This window comes from Macrobrachium rosenbergii, chromosome 27 (assembly GCF_040412425.1).
Source record: "Macrobrachium rosenbergii isolate ZJJX-2024 chromosome 27, ASM4041242v1, whole genome shotgun sequence".
NCBI classification, from domain to species: Eukaryota; Metazoa; Arthropoda; class Malacostraca; order Decapoda; family Palaemonidae; genus Macrobrachium; species Macrobrachium rosenbergii.
In genome coordinates, this window is record NC_089767.1 from 21,360,055 (window position 1) to 21,376,251 (window position 16,197).

At 38.1% G+C, this 16,197-nt stretch overlaps 1 protein-coding gene across 5 annotated transcripts; it reads left to right on the forward strand.

The window, feature by feature from the left end:
• The first annotated feature begins 96 nt into the window (after positions 1-96).
• Positions 97-15,341, forward strand: LOC136853467 (elongation factor 1-alpha-like). 5 transcript variants are annotated; one of them, XM_067129066.1, is made up of 3 exons: positions 97-307; positions 10,665-11,450; positions 13,987-15,341. In XM_067129066.1, exons 2-3 carry the CDS (start codon positions 10,698-10,700, stop codon positions 14,617-14,619), a joined length of 1,386 nt encoding a protein of 461 aa, XP_066985167.1. In that variant the 5' UTR covers positions 97-307; positions 10,665-10,697; the 3' UTR covers positions 14,620-15,341. The 5 variants fall into 5 exon arrangements, with proteins under 5 accessions (XP_066985167.1, XP_066985170.1, XP_066985168.1 ...); XM_067129069.1 differs by having other exon boundaries at positions 129-242; XM_067129067.1 differs by having other exon boundaries at positions 282-508.
• Positions 15,342-16,197: the final 856 nt, after the last annotated feature.

The following is a 16,197-nucleotide window of genomic DNA, read 5'->3' on the forward strand; positions in this document are numbered from 1 at the left end:
TAGTTTTTAATTACAATTCAGCTCTATAGACATATTTACGATGGGGAGGTTGAGGGTAAGAATTAGAGACTCCCCTCTAACGCTCAATTGCAGCATGCTCTACCCAGCATTGATCCTTTGCCCATTTTAGTGAATGTAAGAATAGCAGCGCTTCTCTCTCATTGGTTAGTCGGAGTTCACCGACCAATAGGAAGACTGCTAGCTATAAATTTGTTCAGTCGCTTGGGGATACTTACTTTAGGGTAGGTGCCCAGTATTCCTTGGTCGAAACCTGTCATCCTTCTCTCTCTGCCAAGCCGGCGTCCAGGTACGACTACCTTGGCCTAGCACACTTAAATAAGCAAAGTGGAGATGGGCTAAAGTGTATTAGTGATGTGAAAATTTCTGTGCTACGCGACAGTGAAAGTCAAACGCCATGTCAAACAGTATTTTGAAAATTATACGCCATTTCGCAGAATGGCTGACTGAGAATGCTTGCGGCGACAAAGATCAATCTCTTTAACCTGAAGTACATAATGTCAGCTATGTTTTCCACAAATATGCTCAAATAATGTTTTTTATTTAATACTAATAAAATACTGATACTGGGGTCAGTTCACTTTTCTAAATTGTAGCTAAAATAAAAATTCTTGCTTAGTGGCGATGGTTGATCAATGTGCGATTTTTTAAATAATCAATCGAGCCACATGTATAATGATTACTGTCATCAAGTGAATATTTCTTATTAACCTAACAGAAGAAGCTTTAAGATTATATATATTATCAGATCAATATAATTTAACGTTCATCTTAGTATTTAGCATTTCTACGCCTCTGGGACTAATTAAGAAAAGAGAATTTTCATGATTTGTGTTTTTGGAATTAATCTGAATGCATATAAAAGAATAAGAATGTGCGGCCATTGTAAGTTTCGTGTCTAAATCAGAACAAACGAAATTTAAACGTAAATAAGGCCTCCATCTTTGAACAGAGCTTTTGAAGCCTTCCCCTTTAAAAAGGAGCGACGGAGGTCACACCGGAAGCCAAACCTTTCCTCCTTCCCAACCAGGCGTCTAACATCGCTCCTCTTCTTTATCGTAATTTAGTTTCTTTTTTATTAGCATTTGCCCATACAAAAGACTTCGCTGGTATTTTGCGAGAAGTTCCAAAGGAGCTGTAGTGGTGAGTAGAAGCGCGTGGTGTGGGGCTGCCTGTATATTTTTAGCTGGCCGGGCGACAAGGCATGCTCTTACCCTTCACTGCCAAAAACCCTATCATAGGGCCACCATGCCATAGTCTCATTGTGCTCGTTTTACATCTACACACATCATTGCATCAAACAACGGGTTCTCTTTAGTCATTATATAAGGACTTATGCTCCGTCGTATAACCAATACACGCACTTCAATATTTTAATGCCTACATTCACCTTGAAATGGCTGCCGCTCTGAAGAAGCCTCCCCCCTCTATTCAATCTGTTATGACGTAGTATAAAAATATTATTAAAATCTATTGCAGATGATTTCCTTTAATATTCTACCATCTTACTCAAGTACACTTTTAATATCCTGTAATCAATTATAACAGAAGCCTAGCTAAGAAAATTCCTTTTTAATTTGTTGCCCAAATTAATTCTTTTCAGTATTCCCTGCTCTTTGACCTCTTAAAGGTAAAAAGTTTAACCTTGCAAAATAAATAAGTATCCTTTGTATCCGGTGTTTCTGAGAAAACTAAAGGTGTCCATATATTTGCAGATCTGTAAAACTATCTCATGTAATTTTCGAACAAGGTTTAACTTTCCTAAAAATGAAAAGAAGAATAAACTTCTAAATGTGAACGGCAGAAAAGAATATCGTGTCAGTAAACGTGAGTTGTGTTTCAAATAGAGGCTGCATTAGCATTTCAACAAGTTTCATATTGATTTCATGTCCTATTTTGATGAGGATTCAGCGTCGAACAATATCAGCATTTTCCAACGCTTGTTGTGGAAGTACTTTTAGACGTGTATAGTTTCGGAATCCTTCGTGCTGCTCTCATTGACAGATGTTTAACAACATAGAATTTAGAAGCAATGTGAAGGTGCAAATGAGTAGGAATAAAATGGGTGTATGCGTGTGTGTGTGAGTGTGAGAGAGAGAGAGAGAGAGAGAGAGAGAGAGAGAGAGAGAGAGAGAGAGAATGGATCATTTCTGGGATGAAGCAGAGAAGCAGCGAATGCCCTCGAATAGTCCCACTTAACCAGCCTTCTTCCTCGGCGCATTTATAGGAAATCGTTGTTTCCCCGCAAGGAATTCCTGACGTGAATTTTGTTCAATAATTCGCGACTCTCTCTCTCTCTCTCTCTCTCTCTCTCTCTCTCTCTCTCTCTCTCTCTCTCTCTCTCTCTCTCAGTCAATATGGTTTCAATACCAGTGCACAGTTTAGATACTAGACTTGTGGATATAAGTATACGCACTTGTGAAACAGCCAAAATGCCTTAGCCTTGCAAAGTAAACATCCACAGAACATAGGACGAGAATTACGTGATTTTACGAGATAAAACGAAGAGCAAATTATATATATATATATATATATATATATATATATATATATATATATATATATATATATATATATATATATATATATATATATATATATATATATATTTATTTATTTATTTATATGCGTGCGTGTGCGCATGTGTTGGCTCCCAGCCGCCCTCCCGCCAGCCGACGGCAGTGATATGTTCGTTATACTACTGGCAGTCTGATCAGTGCAAAGCTACGCATTGTTGGGTCTGGTCAGTAATTAAACGTCTAATGGGTAGGGCGTGGGCAAGAAACTCCTCCCAATGACGACTTACCGAAAACAGTAAGGGCAACACCCGGTACCACCCCCTCCGAGGGGAAAAAATAGCCTTAAACAAGACCATTCAGGGCGAGCTTGAGCACAGATGCTCGATCATTTTTAGCAGCAATTTGAAGGATGTTGATCGCCTTAGTTAGGCCTAATATTCGATGACCAATGTTGCAAGAATTGTTTTCTCTCAAATTAATTCAACTCAGGAAAAAGAGAGGCCAGCATTTTAAAAACTTGCAGTAATCACTGACCGAACGAACTCAGTAAGTGAAAGGAAATTTTTTGTTGCATCGAGATCTGTAATTTAAGATATTGCTCATACTCACGATGTCCAGAGACTCAAAATAATTAAATAATAATCTTTTAAGACTGAATAACAAGCTGTGGCGTAAATTAGACTGAATCGGTGCGATGACATTAACAAATGCAAATGATATTGCCTTTCGGAGAAAAACAGCTTGAAACTATTGGTTGTTGTGGAATAGTTAAAAAATTCGTGACATTTTCACTGTTTATCATAAACATTTGAGTCCAGTAATATGATGCTATTTTATCTACAAAAAAGACGATTAGGATTTAATGAAACTTAACTAAGTTAAGGTCAAACAAAAATGGAATAAATGAACAAAATTTGGAGGCAGTAACTGAACGAACAGGCTAAGCTGTATGACAACACTAACCCCAAAAAATCCACAAAGGACCCAATAATAGCCACAAACATAACAAAGGTCATGAACGGGGCCAACAAAACCCCCGCCCTTAAAAAAGATACACTAACGTACTCGTGAATTCCGAGAGGAGGTGGAACGTCTCGGTAATAAAGGAAAAACAAAATAACATTCTCTCTCTCTCTCTCTCTCTCTCTCTCTCTCTCTCTCTCTCTCTCTCTCTCTCTCTCTCTGTCGACCTGGAACAGTCGTCCCTCTCGAATTCTGAAGGTCACGGGGGAGAAGGTTGCAAGAGTGCGTGCTGGGAGTTACGTCATTGGGCGGAAGAGAAGAGAGAGAGAGAGAGATTCTAAAATCAATGATGCTGACCTGGAACGCCTATTTCTGCCTCTCCACCCTCTTTTTATCCTATCCCCCGCCGCTCTTTCCTTCCGCTGCTCATATATAATTTTCCTTTCCTTCTCCTTCTCCTCTTTCTGTTTGATTATCACTCGTTTTAATGGGGCGCGCTCTCGACAGTGCAGTCATGATCGATTGTCGGCTCATGTGTGGCCATTGCTGTTGCTCCCCTGTTGCAGACGCTCGTTTCTGTCTGTGCACCTGTCAACGTTTTCGATCAGTCCTTGGAAGATTTAACTTTCCTCATATAGTTAAGTCTCAGGTTGACTGTTGTTGTTATCATTATTATTCAGAATAAACACATGGTCTCATGTATCAACACTGACATGGACTCGCCTAGCAAGCTTCCGCAGAGAAGGATGGCCGTGTTCGAAAAACAGAAAATGTAGACCCCGGACCTTGTCTAGTGAGGCCAGTGATGGTTTATACAACAACAGGTTTATCATCGAAATTATCTACTTTGCTATCGGAAACAACGTCTACGTTTGTGTGCAAGAAGTTGAGATTCTTTATAGACTCTGGAAATAACACGATTTAATTACATGGGATATTGTGCTTCTTGCTTGCATCGAATTTGTCCGCTTCAGAGATCTTTACTTCAGTCGCTGTTGTAACCTTCGTGTAATTGATTCCAATAATCGATTTGCTCGGTGAGATAGCACATTTTCACTCGTTTAGTTATTTTTAAGAAATGAAAGACAGTTCCGTATTGTTGCAGACTTTCTTAACTTTATTCACAAATTATATGAGTGTTTAAGGCTATAATTTTTGTGTTTAGTTGATACACATGCGCGCGCGCGCACATATATACATACACATACACATGCACACACACACACACACACACACACACACACGTTGTGGTGACCGCTTTCAGTAATGTAGTCTGGGTTATACCAATTAAGTAGTTTGGTAATATCAGTAAAACACTACGTCCATCTTATCAACGTGATGTTCACATTCTTTTGTACATCAGGCGGATTACAGTTCACCACTGTATTGCTCTCTGCACATGGCATTAAGACTTAGCAATGCACCTCGCTTGGAATTCATAAACATCACTTCAGTCAACACCAGCTAATATTTTGGGAAGCACAAAACTCTGCAGGTGAACGGCAGTCCTTATTCTTAGAAGTATGCGTGTGTGGACGACCTCCCGTGAGTTCTAAAAGAACCTGGAGGGTTTTCTTGCCCTCGTCCTTGCAAAATATTTACACTAACAAAAAAATAAAAAGTTATCGTTTCCGAGATGTTTTGGTTGTTAGACAACCCAATAAATTGAAAGTTTCCATATTTCGAAAGTCTGTCAGTAAATTATACATGCATTTCTATTCAGGCAATTCCAAATATATTATTCCTCTGTTGCTTCTGTGTGTCTGAGGGCCCTAAGAATGTGTAACACAAATTATACTGAAGATGAGTTGACTGAAATGGAGGAAATCGTTAATACTCTGTGATATCCTAAATATTCTTTTCTTTTTGGATTTTTTAAAATATAGCTAAGAAAGCTTTCTATAACTGTTAATTAGAGAAAAAGAAGTTAATAAATAATGCACTCTGTCTACATTTCTTTGGGAATTGTTTAACATTTTCCTCTTACAGAACGAAATGTGAAGGTGTTGTTTAAATATAGTGGCATGTTGAAAAAGATGTTACATAAACATAGCCATAGATAGTAGTAATATTGTAATATGTAATATCCCATGTTCAGAATGTAATTGATTTGATTTAAGCCAAACATCTTAAAGCGCATACGGTGTATAAGAACCCAAAATAAACATTCGCAAAATGTATTACAAATAACACCCAGCCAACCCAGTGGCTTAACTCTGAAAATAAAATTGACTCGGCAAAGGCCGACACAATAATGACTTTAGCCAGGGCTATATTTTGGAATTATATAAATCTCATGCACAAAAGGACGACTTGTGGAAATAATCCCTGGACTGCTTTCTAAAGCCGACTTATCTGATGTCATTATGAAGCTTATCTTGTAAAGACCGCACGTCTCGTATCAATTTGTTGTGTCTGTGTTAACGTTTCATAGTGAGTCTAAAAATGTCAGTAGCAATTTCGAATCAAGTATTTCACTTTCTGTTCGTGGCCTGAGACGCAGTTTATGCTCATCACGTTCTACTCTCGTGATTTTTGCACACCCAAACGTGCCCGTGCGCGCGCGCGTGTGTGCGTAGTTATGCGAGTTTCACCAGCATTGAGTTGAAAAAACTCTTCTCGTCCCACAGCATAGACCAGTAACTCTGCGTATATTTAACTCAACATTTCACTATGTGATTTTTTTTCATATAGACTGAGTAACTGGGACGTAGTTTGACTTACATTTTGGATTAATATTTTTTGCCATGAAACCATTTGGTTTTCGGTTTGATAACAGAGTGATATTTCGTTACTAATAACCGATGAAATATTCATGCGCAATAATTCGTCTTACGATGAACACTGTACACGAGTAATATCAATTGAACTCTTCCTCACGACGAGGAATCTTTACGCCCTTTTATTTAGAATGACGTTGTTGGCCACTCACCACAGAAGAGATTAGTATCCTCATCCATAATATATACTGGGCGTGAAACCATTAGAATTATTTAGAGCGAGGTTTCTTTTTTATATCGTTTATAAATAGTTTTGGCGAATTAGCCGTTAACCAATTGATTTTTTGCTCTATTCTAGGTCTTTCTTTGTTTCCTGAACTTTGTTTCAGTAGCAGCTGTTCATATTAGAAAGGTATTTCTTAAAAAGATATCAGTTTTTGTCTTTTACTGTAATGATTTTATTACCAATACGTTAATATATCAAAGAAAGGTCCATCCTTTCGCCTGTCACCTGAATTCACCCACCCACACACACACACACACACACACACACACACGTATCCTACTTACATGTAAGGCAGACATGACTGATCATCTCGGAGGAGATGCTTCCTGAACTTGAACACAGCGCCACTCAAGTACCTCGAGGTTCTGCCTTATCACTTGCTTGGCAGCAGACACATGGAGGAGCGATGTCGTTCGTGTATTGTTTTGCTTTGTGTTAGAAATGCACGATATCATTCATTTATGCTCGAGTGGAACATAATGGAGGGAACGACGAGGAGAAAGAGAGCTTTGCAGTTGCAATAAAAGCAAAAATACCCATTACAAACGCAATGAACCGAATTAATAACAGTATGAGAACTTTTGAAGCATATGAGTCACTGAGTCTGCCTAGAGTTAAAAATATCGGACACAGGGATGGGAAGGCTGTTAGTTACCAAACTGAGGGCGTAGAAAAAATTTGGGAGCCGTTACAGAGAAAACCTTCCTTTCTGGTCACGTGATAGGTGATAGGCGTTGGAAGTCTGGATAAATGGAATGAAACAATTTTGAATGTTTGCTTAAAGGTAGAACTCTGAAGGCGAATGGTGGAAATACATTAGAAGAATTGTTTCTTCTGAATATTATCAGGAGGGAGGAAGAGATATTTACAACCGGGAGATCAAAATCGTCTGTATAAGAAGCACGAGGCCGTTTTGACTCAAGGCCAAACTTGACAAAACAACGTGTTGTCACTCTCACCTGGCCTTATCCCAGCATTGGCCCTTGCTCATAGCACAGCCAGTACTGTTTTTTTATCTCCTGTCTTTGACTCCAATGTGAATGTCCTTCCGTATTGCACTTATTTCTACCATTCACCTTCAACTCCGCCTTTAACGAAGTAATTCAGAGCTGATTCATTCCATTTGTCCTTAATCGTCACGTCAAGTTTTATTTTATCCAGACGTTTAGTCTCATATGATGCAAGTCGTGCTGACCTCTCGTGTGCTCTGTTTCTCTATCAGTACCGTAACTTTTGTTTTTCCTTCTCACTTTGTTCGCTTGTTGTATATGAATGCTTGCTCGATTTGAATAGCAATAATAAAGACAGCATCTGTAACGAAACTCGAAGAGCAAGACTCGGAAGGTAAACTGAAATCGTAATTTCTCAGCCTAATTAACTACGTTACCCAAATCGGAACAAATATGATTCATTTCGACAACAACTTTGAACATTGCTTTAATTTTGTAATCTTATATTGGGGTTTCTCCCTTTTGAGTTTTAGTTTATTCATCCACTCAAACAAACACAAAAACAGCCTACAGTAAATTTATCTTTTCTGCCAGAAGAGTCTTCTTGGAAGAAACTTTCCACAATATTAGACACGAAAATAATTAAAAGGTTTTATAGCTATTTTATGTCCTCCAAAAGATGAGTTGATGGTTTTAGCCACAAGATAAAAGATTACTCAGAGTATGGTGTCTTGAAAATCAAGCATATACACACACACATTCACACACGACCGTGCATATGTACTGTTTATACACACACACACACACACACACACACACACACACACACACACACATATATATATATATATATATATATATATATATATATATATATATATATATATATATATATATATATATATATATATATATATATATATATATATATATATATATATATATATATATATATATATATATATATATATATATATATATATATATATATATATATATATATACACACACACATATATGTAGGGTGTGTGTGTATGCGTGAAAAGAAACTATCTTTAGAAACAGAAGAGAAGAGGAAAACAGGAAGAGTTACATTACCCACAGAATCTCGGCCTCTCTCAGACAATGCTGCGATACAGAGAAGCATTCCGTATTCTGGAAGGAAATTAGTAAGGCATTTCATTTGTTTGCAAATAAACCCTATTAATCTATCTCAGAAGAGGAACGAAAAAGCTCTTATATGTCCGATCAGCACACATCACTGAGACAAACTCAAGTCTTCCCCATGAAACCAGGTTTAAGCATACTGCCTATGAAAAGGCACGTCCTTCCATGTACAATTGGTGTCACATCATACATCACAGTTTATGCAATCAAAAGAAACAATAAGTACATAACAATATAATCAATAATTCATATATGGATGCATTGACGTCACCATCGGGGGGGCCAGGGGGGCGGGCCCCATCAGTCAGATGCATGCCCCCCCACTGGGCCCCCAGTTGAAATTTCCTTTGTAGCTAAACTTAACCCTTTAGTGGTCAAAAGCAGATATTTTCGCCCTAGCGATCATGTTCTGCGACGGTCGAAAGAGATTTGTAATTAACCACTGGTGCTGTGGAATAATTACCGTCATTGCCAGACGCTGATCATGACGATGTCTACTGTCATCTTAATAAAAAAATATTTTTAGTCTATTTACAGTTGTGCAATATATCTAATGACATTATTTTGGTTCTTGTTACCTTTACAACTTACATAGATCTGAGAAATGAATGGATATAGTTATAGGTTTTTAACACAAATGACATGTTTGTTCATGATATTTTGATCCAACTCAATGTTATCAACTTATGTATGAAGTGAATGAAGCTATAGTTACACTTTTGAATAAGTGCAATGCAATTTGCTCCTGCTGCTCAGAGTTAATATCCTTCATTCACATGGATATATTCATTTGAGAATAGTATGTTACTAAAAACAGAATTGGTACATTAGTTTTGTGTAATTTTCTTTGGCCCCCCCAAAAATATTTTGGCACCACCTAGTTACCCAAATACCATCAGTGTCACTCGTGTTGGTTAGAAAAAAAAAAACAGGAAGATATTACGTATACACTGCCTCAGAGTGAAATTATCCGTTAAATAATCACAACAACAACAAATTTAGAGCTTTTCAAAATTGGACTGAGCGGTAGCATATGAGGAGAAGGAGCAGTTGGAAAGATGACAAAGGTCGATTTGGGATGATGCTGTGAAAAGACAAACCAGGGTGTGTCATAGGTTTACCACTGGGTCTTCTGGAATGAAGGAGAGGGGGACCAAGCAATTGCAAAAGCGGCTCAGCAAAGTTCACTTAGAACTGAGGCACTGGAATTGATTTGACACTTGAAGATAACAGGCTTCAATATATGTAAGAATGGTCGACGCACTGCTGATTAGATTTGCTGCATGAGTGTATGAGGGGGTTTTATAACTGAAACTGTCGTTCAAGAGACGCATGTCATCAGCAATTTAGTATTTGGAAGAGAGAGAGAGAGAGAGAGAGAGAGAGAGAGAGAGAGAGAGAGAGAGAGAGAGAGAGGGAGGGAGAGAATCAACATTTGGAGCTACAGCCTGCATAGAAACATGCATTGATACTGAAATAAAGATATTATTATTATTATTATTATTATTATTATTATTATTATTATTATTATTATTATTATTATTATTATTATTATTATACGATAAAGGCAAAAGCTAATGATGCAGGTCCCCTTTGCGTTATGAAATATGGGGTAAGATATTGTCAGTATTTATCCAATACTGGTAGATATTTAAAATGCTGCGCAGACAATTACACAATAACAAGCATGAAATGAGACTATGACGATTTTCAGTTGTTTCACACACGCTTTCTATCGCTGTTACGTTTATAGACATTTGGCGAGTATATTATATCGAAACAACACGCCTTGTTATTTACAAACTGGAAGGCTTTCCATAAAGGGAGGATTTGAAACCACTGAAAAACGGCGTATCAGTGCGTTACCGAAGTTAACCAATACAAAAAGTAATAAACAATAACAAAAAGGTACCATCAAGATAGATTATTTTGTTAAAAATGAAACTGTAACTTTTTTTAAGTCGTCGTAACAAATGTTTCATGACGATTCTTTACATTTACTCCTGGTGGTAAATACTAAAGACTTGCTTTTCTTTCGCAGTGTTGAAAGCTTTCGGTGAACCAAGCACCAGCCATGGGAAAGGAGAAGGTTCACATTAACATCGTGGTTGTCGGCCACGTCGACTCCGGAAAATCCACCACCACCGGCCATCTCATCTACAAATGCGGTGGCATTGACAAGAGAACCATCGAGAAGTTCGAGAAGGAGTCCAGTGAAATGGGCAAGGGTTCCTTCAAGTATGCCTGGGTATTGGACAAGCTCAAGGCTGAACGTGAACGTGGTATCACCATTGACATCGCTCTCTGGAAGTTCGAGACCACCAAATTCTATGTGACCATCATCGATGCCCCAGGCCATCGTGATTTCATCAAGAACATGATTACTGGAACATCTCAGGCTGACTGCGCCGTGTTGATTGTAGCTGCCGGTACCGGTGAGTTCGAAGCTGGTATCTCCAAGAACGGTCAGACCCGTGAACACGTACTGTTGTGCTTCACCCTGGGTGTCAAGCAGCTCATTGTAGCCGTCAACAAGATGGACAGCACTGAACCCAAATTTTCTGAGGCCCGCTTTGAGGAAATCCACAAAGAGGTTTCTGCTTACATTAAGAAGGTCGGTTATAACCCAGCAACTGTCCCCATTCTGCCAATCTCTGGTTTCAACGGAGACAACATGTTGGAGAGGTCTGACAACATGCCATGGTGGAAGAAGAGGAAGATCGACCGCAAGTCTGGCTCCTATGAATACGAAACTTTGTTCGATGCCCTGGACAACATCGAGCCTCCCAGCAGACCTGTTGACAAGCCTCTTCGTCTGCCTCTCCAGGTGAGATGAGCTTCTCCCTCCCCCAACCTCATCTTAACATCCCCCTTCCTCTCTCTCTCTCTCTCTCTTTACTTCTATAAACGAAATTATTAAAATCAGTTTCACTAGGTTTCTTGAATACTACTGATATGAATTCTAGTAAATCTTGGTTTACTTTTATTTTGCTCAAAACTGGATTGATATTATCTCAATTTTCCAACAAAATGTCCTAATGGCACAGTCTTTGAAAAAACACATTGGATTATACATAAGAATAGTAATTAACTACATGTACTGAGAAGTTTTTGCAAACAATGGGTCTCAGTTCATCTTTCATCCTACCATCATCCATTATATTTAATCATAAATACCCAAATAGATAGCTGCTTGCTTTCTTCCACCATCCATATTGATTATTCATTACTCCATCTTTCCGGTTTTCTTACCTTCTTAGCCTCTCTCTTGCTCACATTTACTTTCAGCTTTCTACTCTTGCACATACTATCATTCAGACTTTCTCATCAATTTCTGTAGCTTCTACTCACTCTCATCAAACAGTACTCTATCATCTGCAAACTTTCCACGCGCCTTCAAATCTCCTTTTCTTATCCCATAACATTTCCCATTTCTTACTTCTTGCATCACAAAACAGGCATACTGGCAAATGCACCCTTATCTTAGGCCCACCTTTACACCAGAATACAAGATAAGTAAAGGTTAATTTTCCTTATTAGTAAATCGAACTGTATCTGAAGAGTCGTACTGCATCAACGAGGTGTCTCTTCTACATGTTCCATCACACGTTTTGCTTCCATCACGAATACTTTCAATGTCTATCAATAAATTATTTTCTGCGCCATTCATCTTCAACACCCCCTGCAATGCATCTTCATTCAACCTACCAAAAGTTCCACGCATGCCACTTAGAGCTCCTCCCCTGCGCTCTAAAACTTTTCACATAACTCATAACAGGCACCTGATCCGCACATCCTCTTATTTGTTTAAACCCAAACTTTTCTCCCTTGTCAGTCCTTTTTACATATGGCTTCACTTCTCAATAAAATCTATACATACTTATACATACATATATATATATATATATATATATATATATATATATATATATATATATATATATATATATATATATATATATATAAAAGCAATGCCACGAAGGAAAGAGATACGACGGAGTTGTGCTAGGCCTTTCGACTTATTGTCTTTTACCTAGCTAAGTAAAGGACAATGAGTCGAAAGGCCTAGCACCACCTCCGTCGTTTCTCTTCCTTCGTGGCATTGCCTTTATTTATATATTCATCACGTTCCATACTTTCGTGATTCAGTTATACTTATATATATATATATATATATATATATATATATATATATATATATATATATATATATATATATGTATGTATGTATGTATGTATGTATGTATGTATGTATGTATGTATGTATATGTGTGTGTATGTGTATAAATATATATTTATTGGTTAACCAAATTTACTGCACGTGCCGAATCATCAGTACCTATATCAGGAAATCAGTACCGTTTAGCTACGAACCACAGATGTCTGTAAAGTCCAACTGATATCCATACCTAAGTTACATTCCATTTGCGTAACTAAATATGAAGGTAAATAGTTATGATCCGCACCAGATCTAAAGAAAATGGGCATTTCATTATCCAAGGTTGTAGGCCTTAGATATGTGAAACAATGCCAGTTTTATTTATTTATTTATTTATTTATTTCTTTATTTGTTTATTTATTTATTGTAGGGATAATGAAGGATTATTCATTAATGTAACACGTCGTCGAAAGAATATACTGTAGTCGTCGAGTCGAATCAATCTAGAGTTATTGATTTTGCAGAAGCCCTCTGGTTATGACTACTCTTCAACTACACTTAACCAAAAATACACTCTTTTACCCGTGACATCCTATTTTCAACCATGTTTACGACTTTCATCTTCCATCTTTTCCTATCACTGAAGTTCTTATTCTTTAGTCAAGTTTTAGTAGCAGAAAAAGTTTTATATATTTAGCCTTACATACCAGAGCAAAGCTCTCTGACACGTGACTATTTAATTTGACAATAATGTTTCTCTCTCTCTCTCTCTCTCTCTCTCTCTCTCTCTCTCTCTCTCTCTCTCTCTCTCTCTCTCTCTCTCTCTCTCTCTCTATCTCTCTCTCTGCTGATATTTGAATAAAAGGTAACTCGTTTAAGGAAAGTTGGTTCTACTTAGCTTACACAGAGAAATAAATACATCCCTTTTTTATTATCAATGTTATCATTATACCCTTCACTTGTGGTTGCTTTTGAACAGTGTTTCCTAAGGTTCTGGCGGTACTAAGCAATAATATATGACTTCAGTTATGTGTTCATTCTATGAATAGTTAAAACTGTGAAAGTCTGTTCTCGGTTTCGTGTAGGGATAGCTGCTTGGTCTGGGTAAATTAAAGCTTAGATCCTTCACCTGGTAAGGGTTCAACGCTTGTCAATCAATACTTGTTTCTGTTACGTAATTAATGACTTCCTTTCCACTTTGCAGGATGTGTACAAGATTGGTGGCATTGGAACAGTGCCTGTGGGTCGCGTTGAGACTGGCATCCTTAAGCCTGGTATGGTTGTCACCTTCGCCCCAACCGGCCTTACCACTGAGGTCAAGTCCGTTGAGATGCATCATGAAGCTCTGACTGAAGCTGTACCAGGTGACAACGTCGGCTTTAACGTCAAGAACGTCTCCGTTAAGGATCTGAAACGTGGCTTTGTCGCCTCCGACTCCAAGAACGACCCCGCCAAGGCTGTCCAGGACTTCACTGCTCAGGTGATCGTGCTCAACCACCCTGGCCAGATCCAGGCTGGCTATTCCCCTGTGCTTGACTGCCACACAGCTCACATCGCTTGCAAGTTCGCTGAACTTCTGACTAAGATCGACAGACGTACTGGCAAGGAGCTCGAAGCGAGTCCCAAGGCTGTGAAGTCAGGCGACTCTTGCATCGTTAAAATGGTTCCCAGCAAGCCCATGTGCGTTGAGACCTTCCAGCAGTACCCGCCCTTGGGACGCTTTGCCGTTCGCGACATGAAGCAAACGGTTGCTGTCGGTGTCATCAAAGAGGTGTCGAAGAAGGAGGCCGCTGGTAAGACCACGAAAGCCGCTGAGAAGGCATTGAAGAAGAAGTAACTATCTGAGAGTGATCCCCTGGCCTCGGCCAAGTCAGGGGCACGTGTTACCATGAGCGGGCTGCTTGGTTCCAAAACCACACGAATATGTCACAGAAAAGTTGTCAGGAGGAAAAATGCCTGAAGGGGTAGGGCGTTTCTTATCACTTTCTTTTCTGCACCTTGTGGCATGTTACCCATCACCACCTGAGGAGAATATAATATAACAATAATATATTAAAGATAAAGACCAAAGCTTTCATTAAACGTTCAATAGTACGTCCTCTTTACTTTCCCTTCATCAGAAACTGAAGAACTACTGTAGATCTACACAAAATGGTATACCATTCAGGTCATTAAAAGAAAGTCTTAGCAAACACCTTTATAATAAATATATTTAGATGTGCATGATGACGATAACATGGAAACAAAATAAAATATCTAGAGGAACATTTTCTGTTCAGGTTTTGATAAGTGCAGCAATATAAAATCATTCTCATAGTCTACTGGTGTTGAACTATTCAATTTTATGTTGCAGAATTATTTCAAGACTATTTCAAGGATTTTATATTTTTATTTTATTACTTTAGATATTAATGCATACTGTATCATGATGAAACTTTTATTACCTTAATTTTAAAAGTATATTGAAAGGCAAGTCATAAATTTAGCAATAATCATTTAAGAATTAGACCCAAGAATCATTGTAATGTATTAATATCAAATAAAGAACTGTGTAACAGATATGTGACTGAGCTTTTAATTGAACATCTTTCGATTAGCGACGAACCCCCCTCCCTCCCCCGCCCCCTTCATCATTATTGTATTCATTTATTCATTCTGTCAGTTTGAAACCATTTCAACGTGGAATTACTACTTATTTCAAATGTGCCCTAAAGGATCCTTCGAAAAAACAACTAACTGTTTAAGTGCTCGACTGTGTACTGTATGTATGGTGATACAAAAAGACCTTAATACTCTAAAACAACTTAAATAATTTTTTAAAAATTTCTTTGTTACCAAACTTTACATTACGCAAGACAGGAGAGCAGTTGATAGTCCTTTGGACAATTCCTGTAATACCCCTAAAATAGATATAGGAAACAGCATCCACAACACGTCTTAGTAAGTAACGTGGATGGTATCTCGTCCGGCCAGCATTCTTTAAAAAAAAATATGAACAGAAGGGACTTTTGAAAATTTGGAAGTGGAATGTGCTCACAGGAACAAAAAAAAAAAAAAAGTTCTTGTAGATACTATGGTCATTTGGAAATCAGTGTTTAGTAAAGCTAATTTGTATATATACATATATATAATCAGTAAGCTACAAACGTCCTTTAATATCAGTTCGCTCTACCTCGAAATAATATATTTTCATATATGTTACCGAAGGGGAATTCTTTTAGTTGATAACAAAGTTCGTCATCCCGTGGGCTCGAACCAGCGAAGGACAGAACTCAGGACTACAGTGGACGCATTAACCCACGCGGCCGCGTGGGTTAGGGTCCACTGTAGTCCTGAGTTCTTGTCCTTCGCTGGTTCGAGCCCACGGGACGACGAACTTATTATCAACTAAAAAATTCCCTTTCGGTAACATATA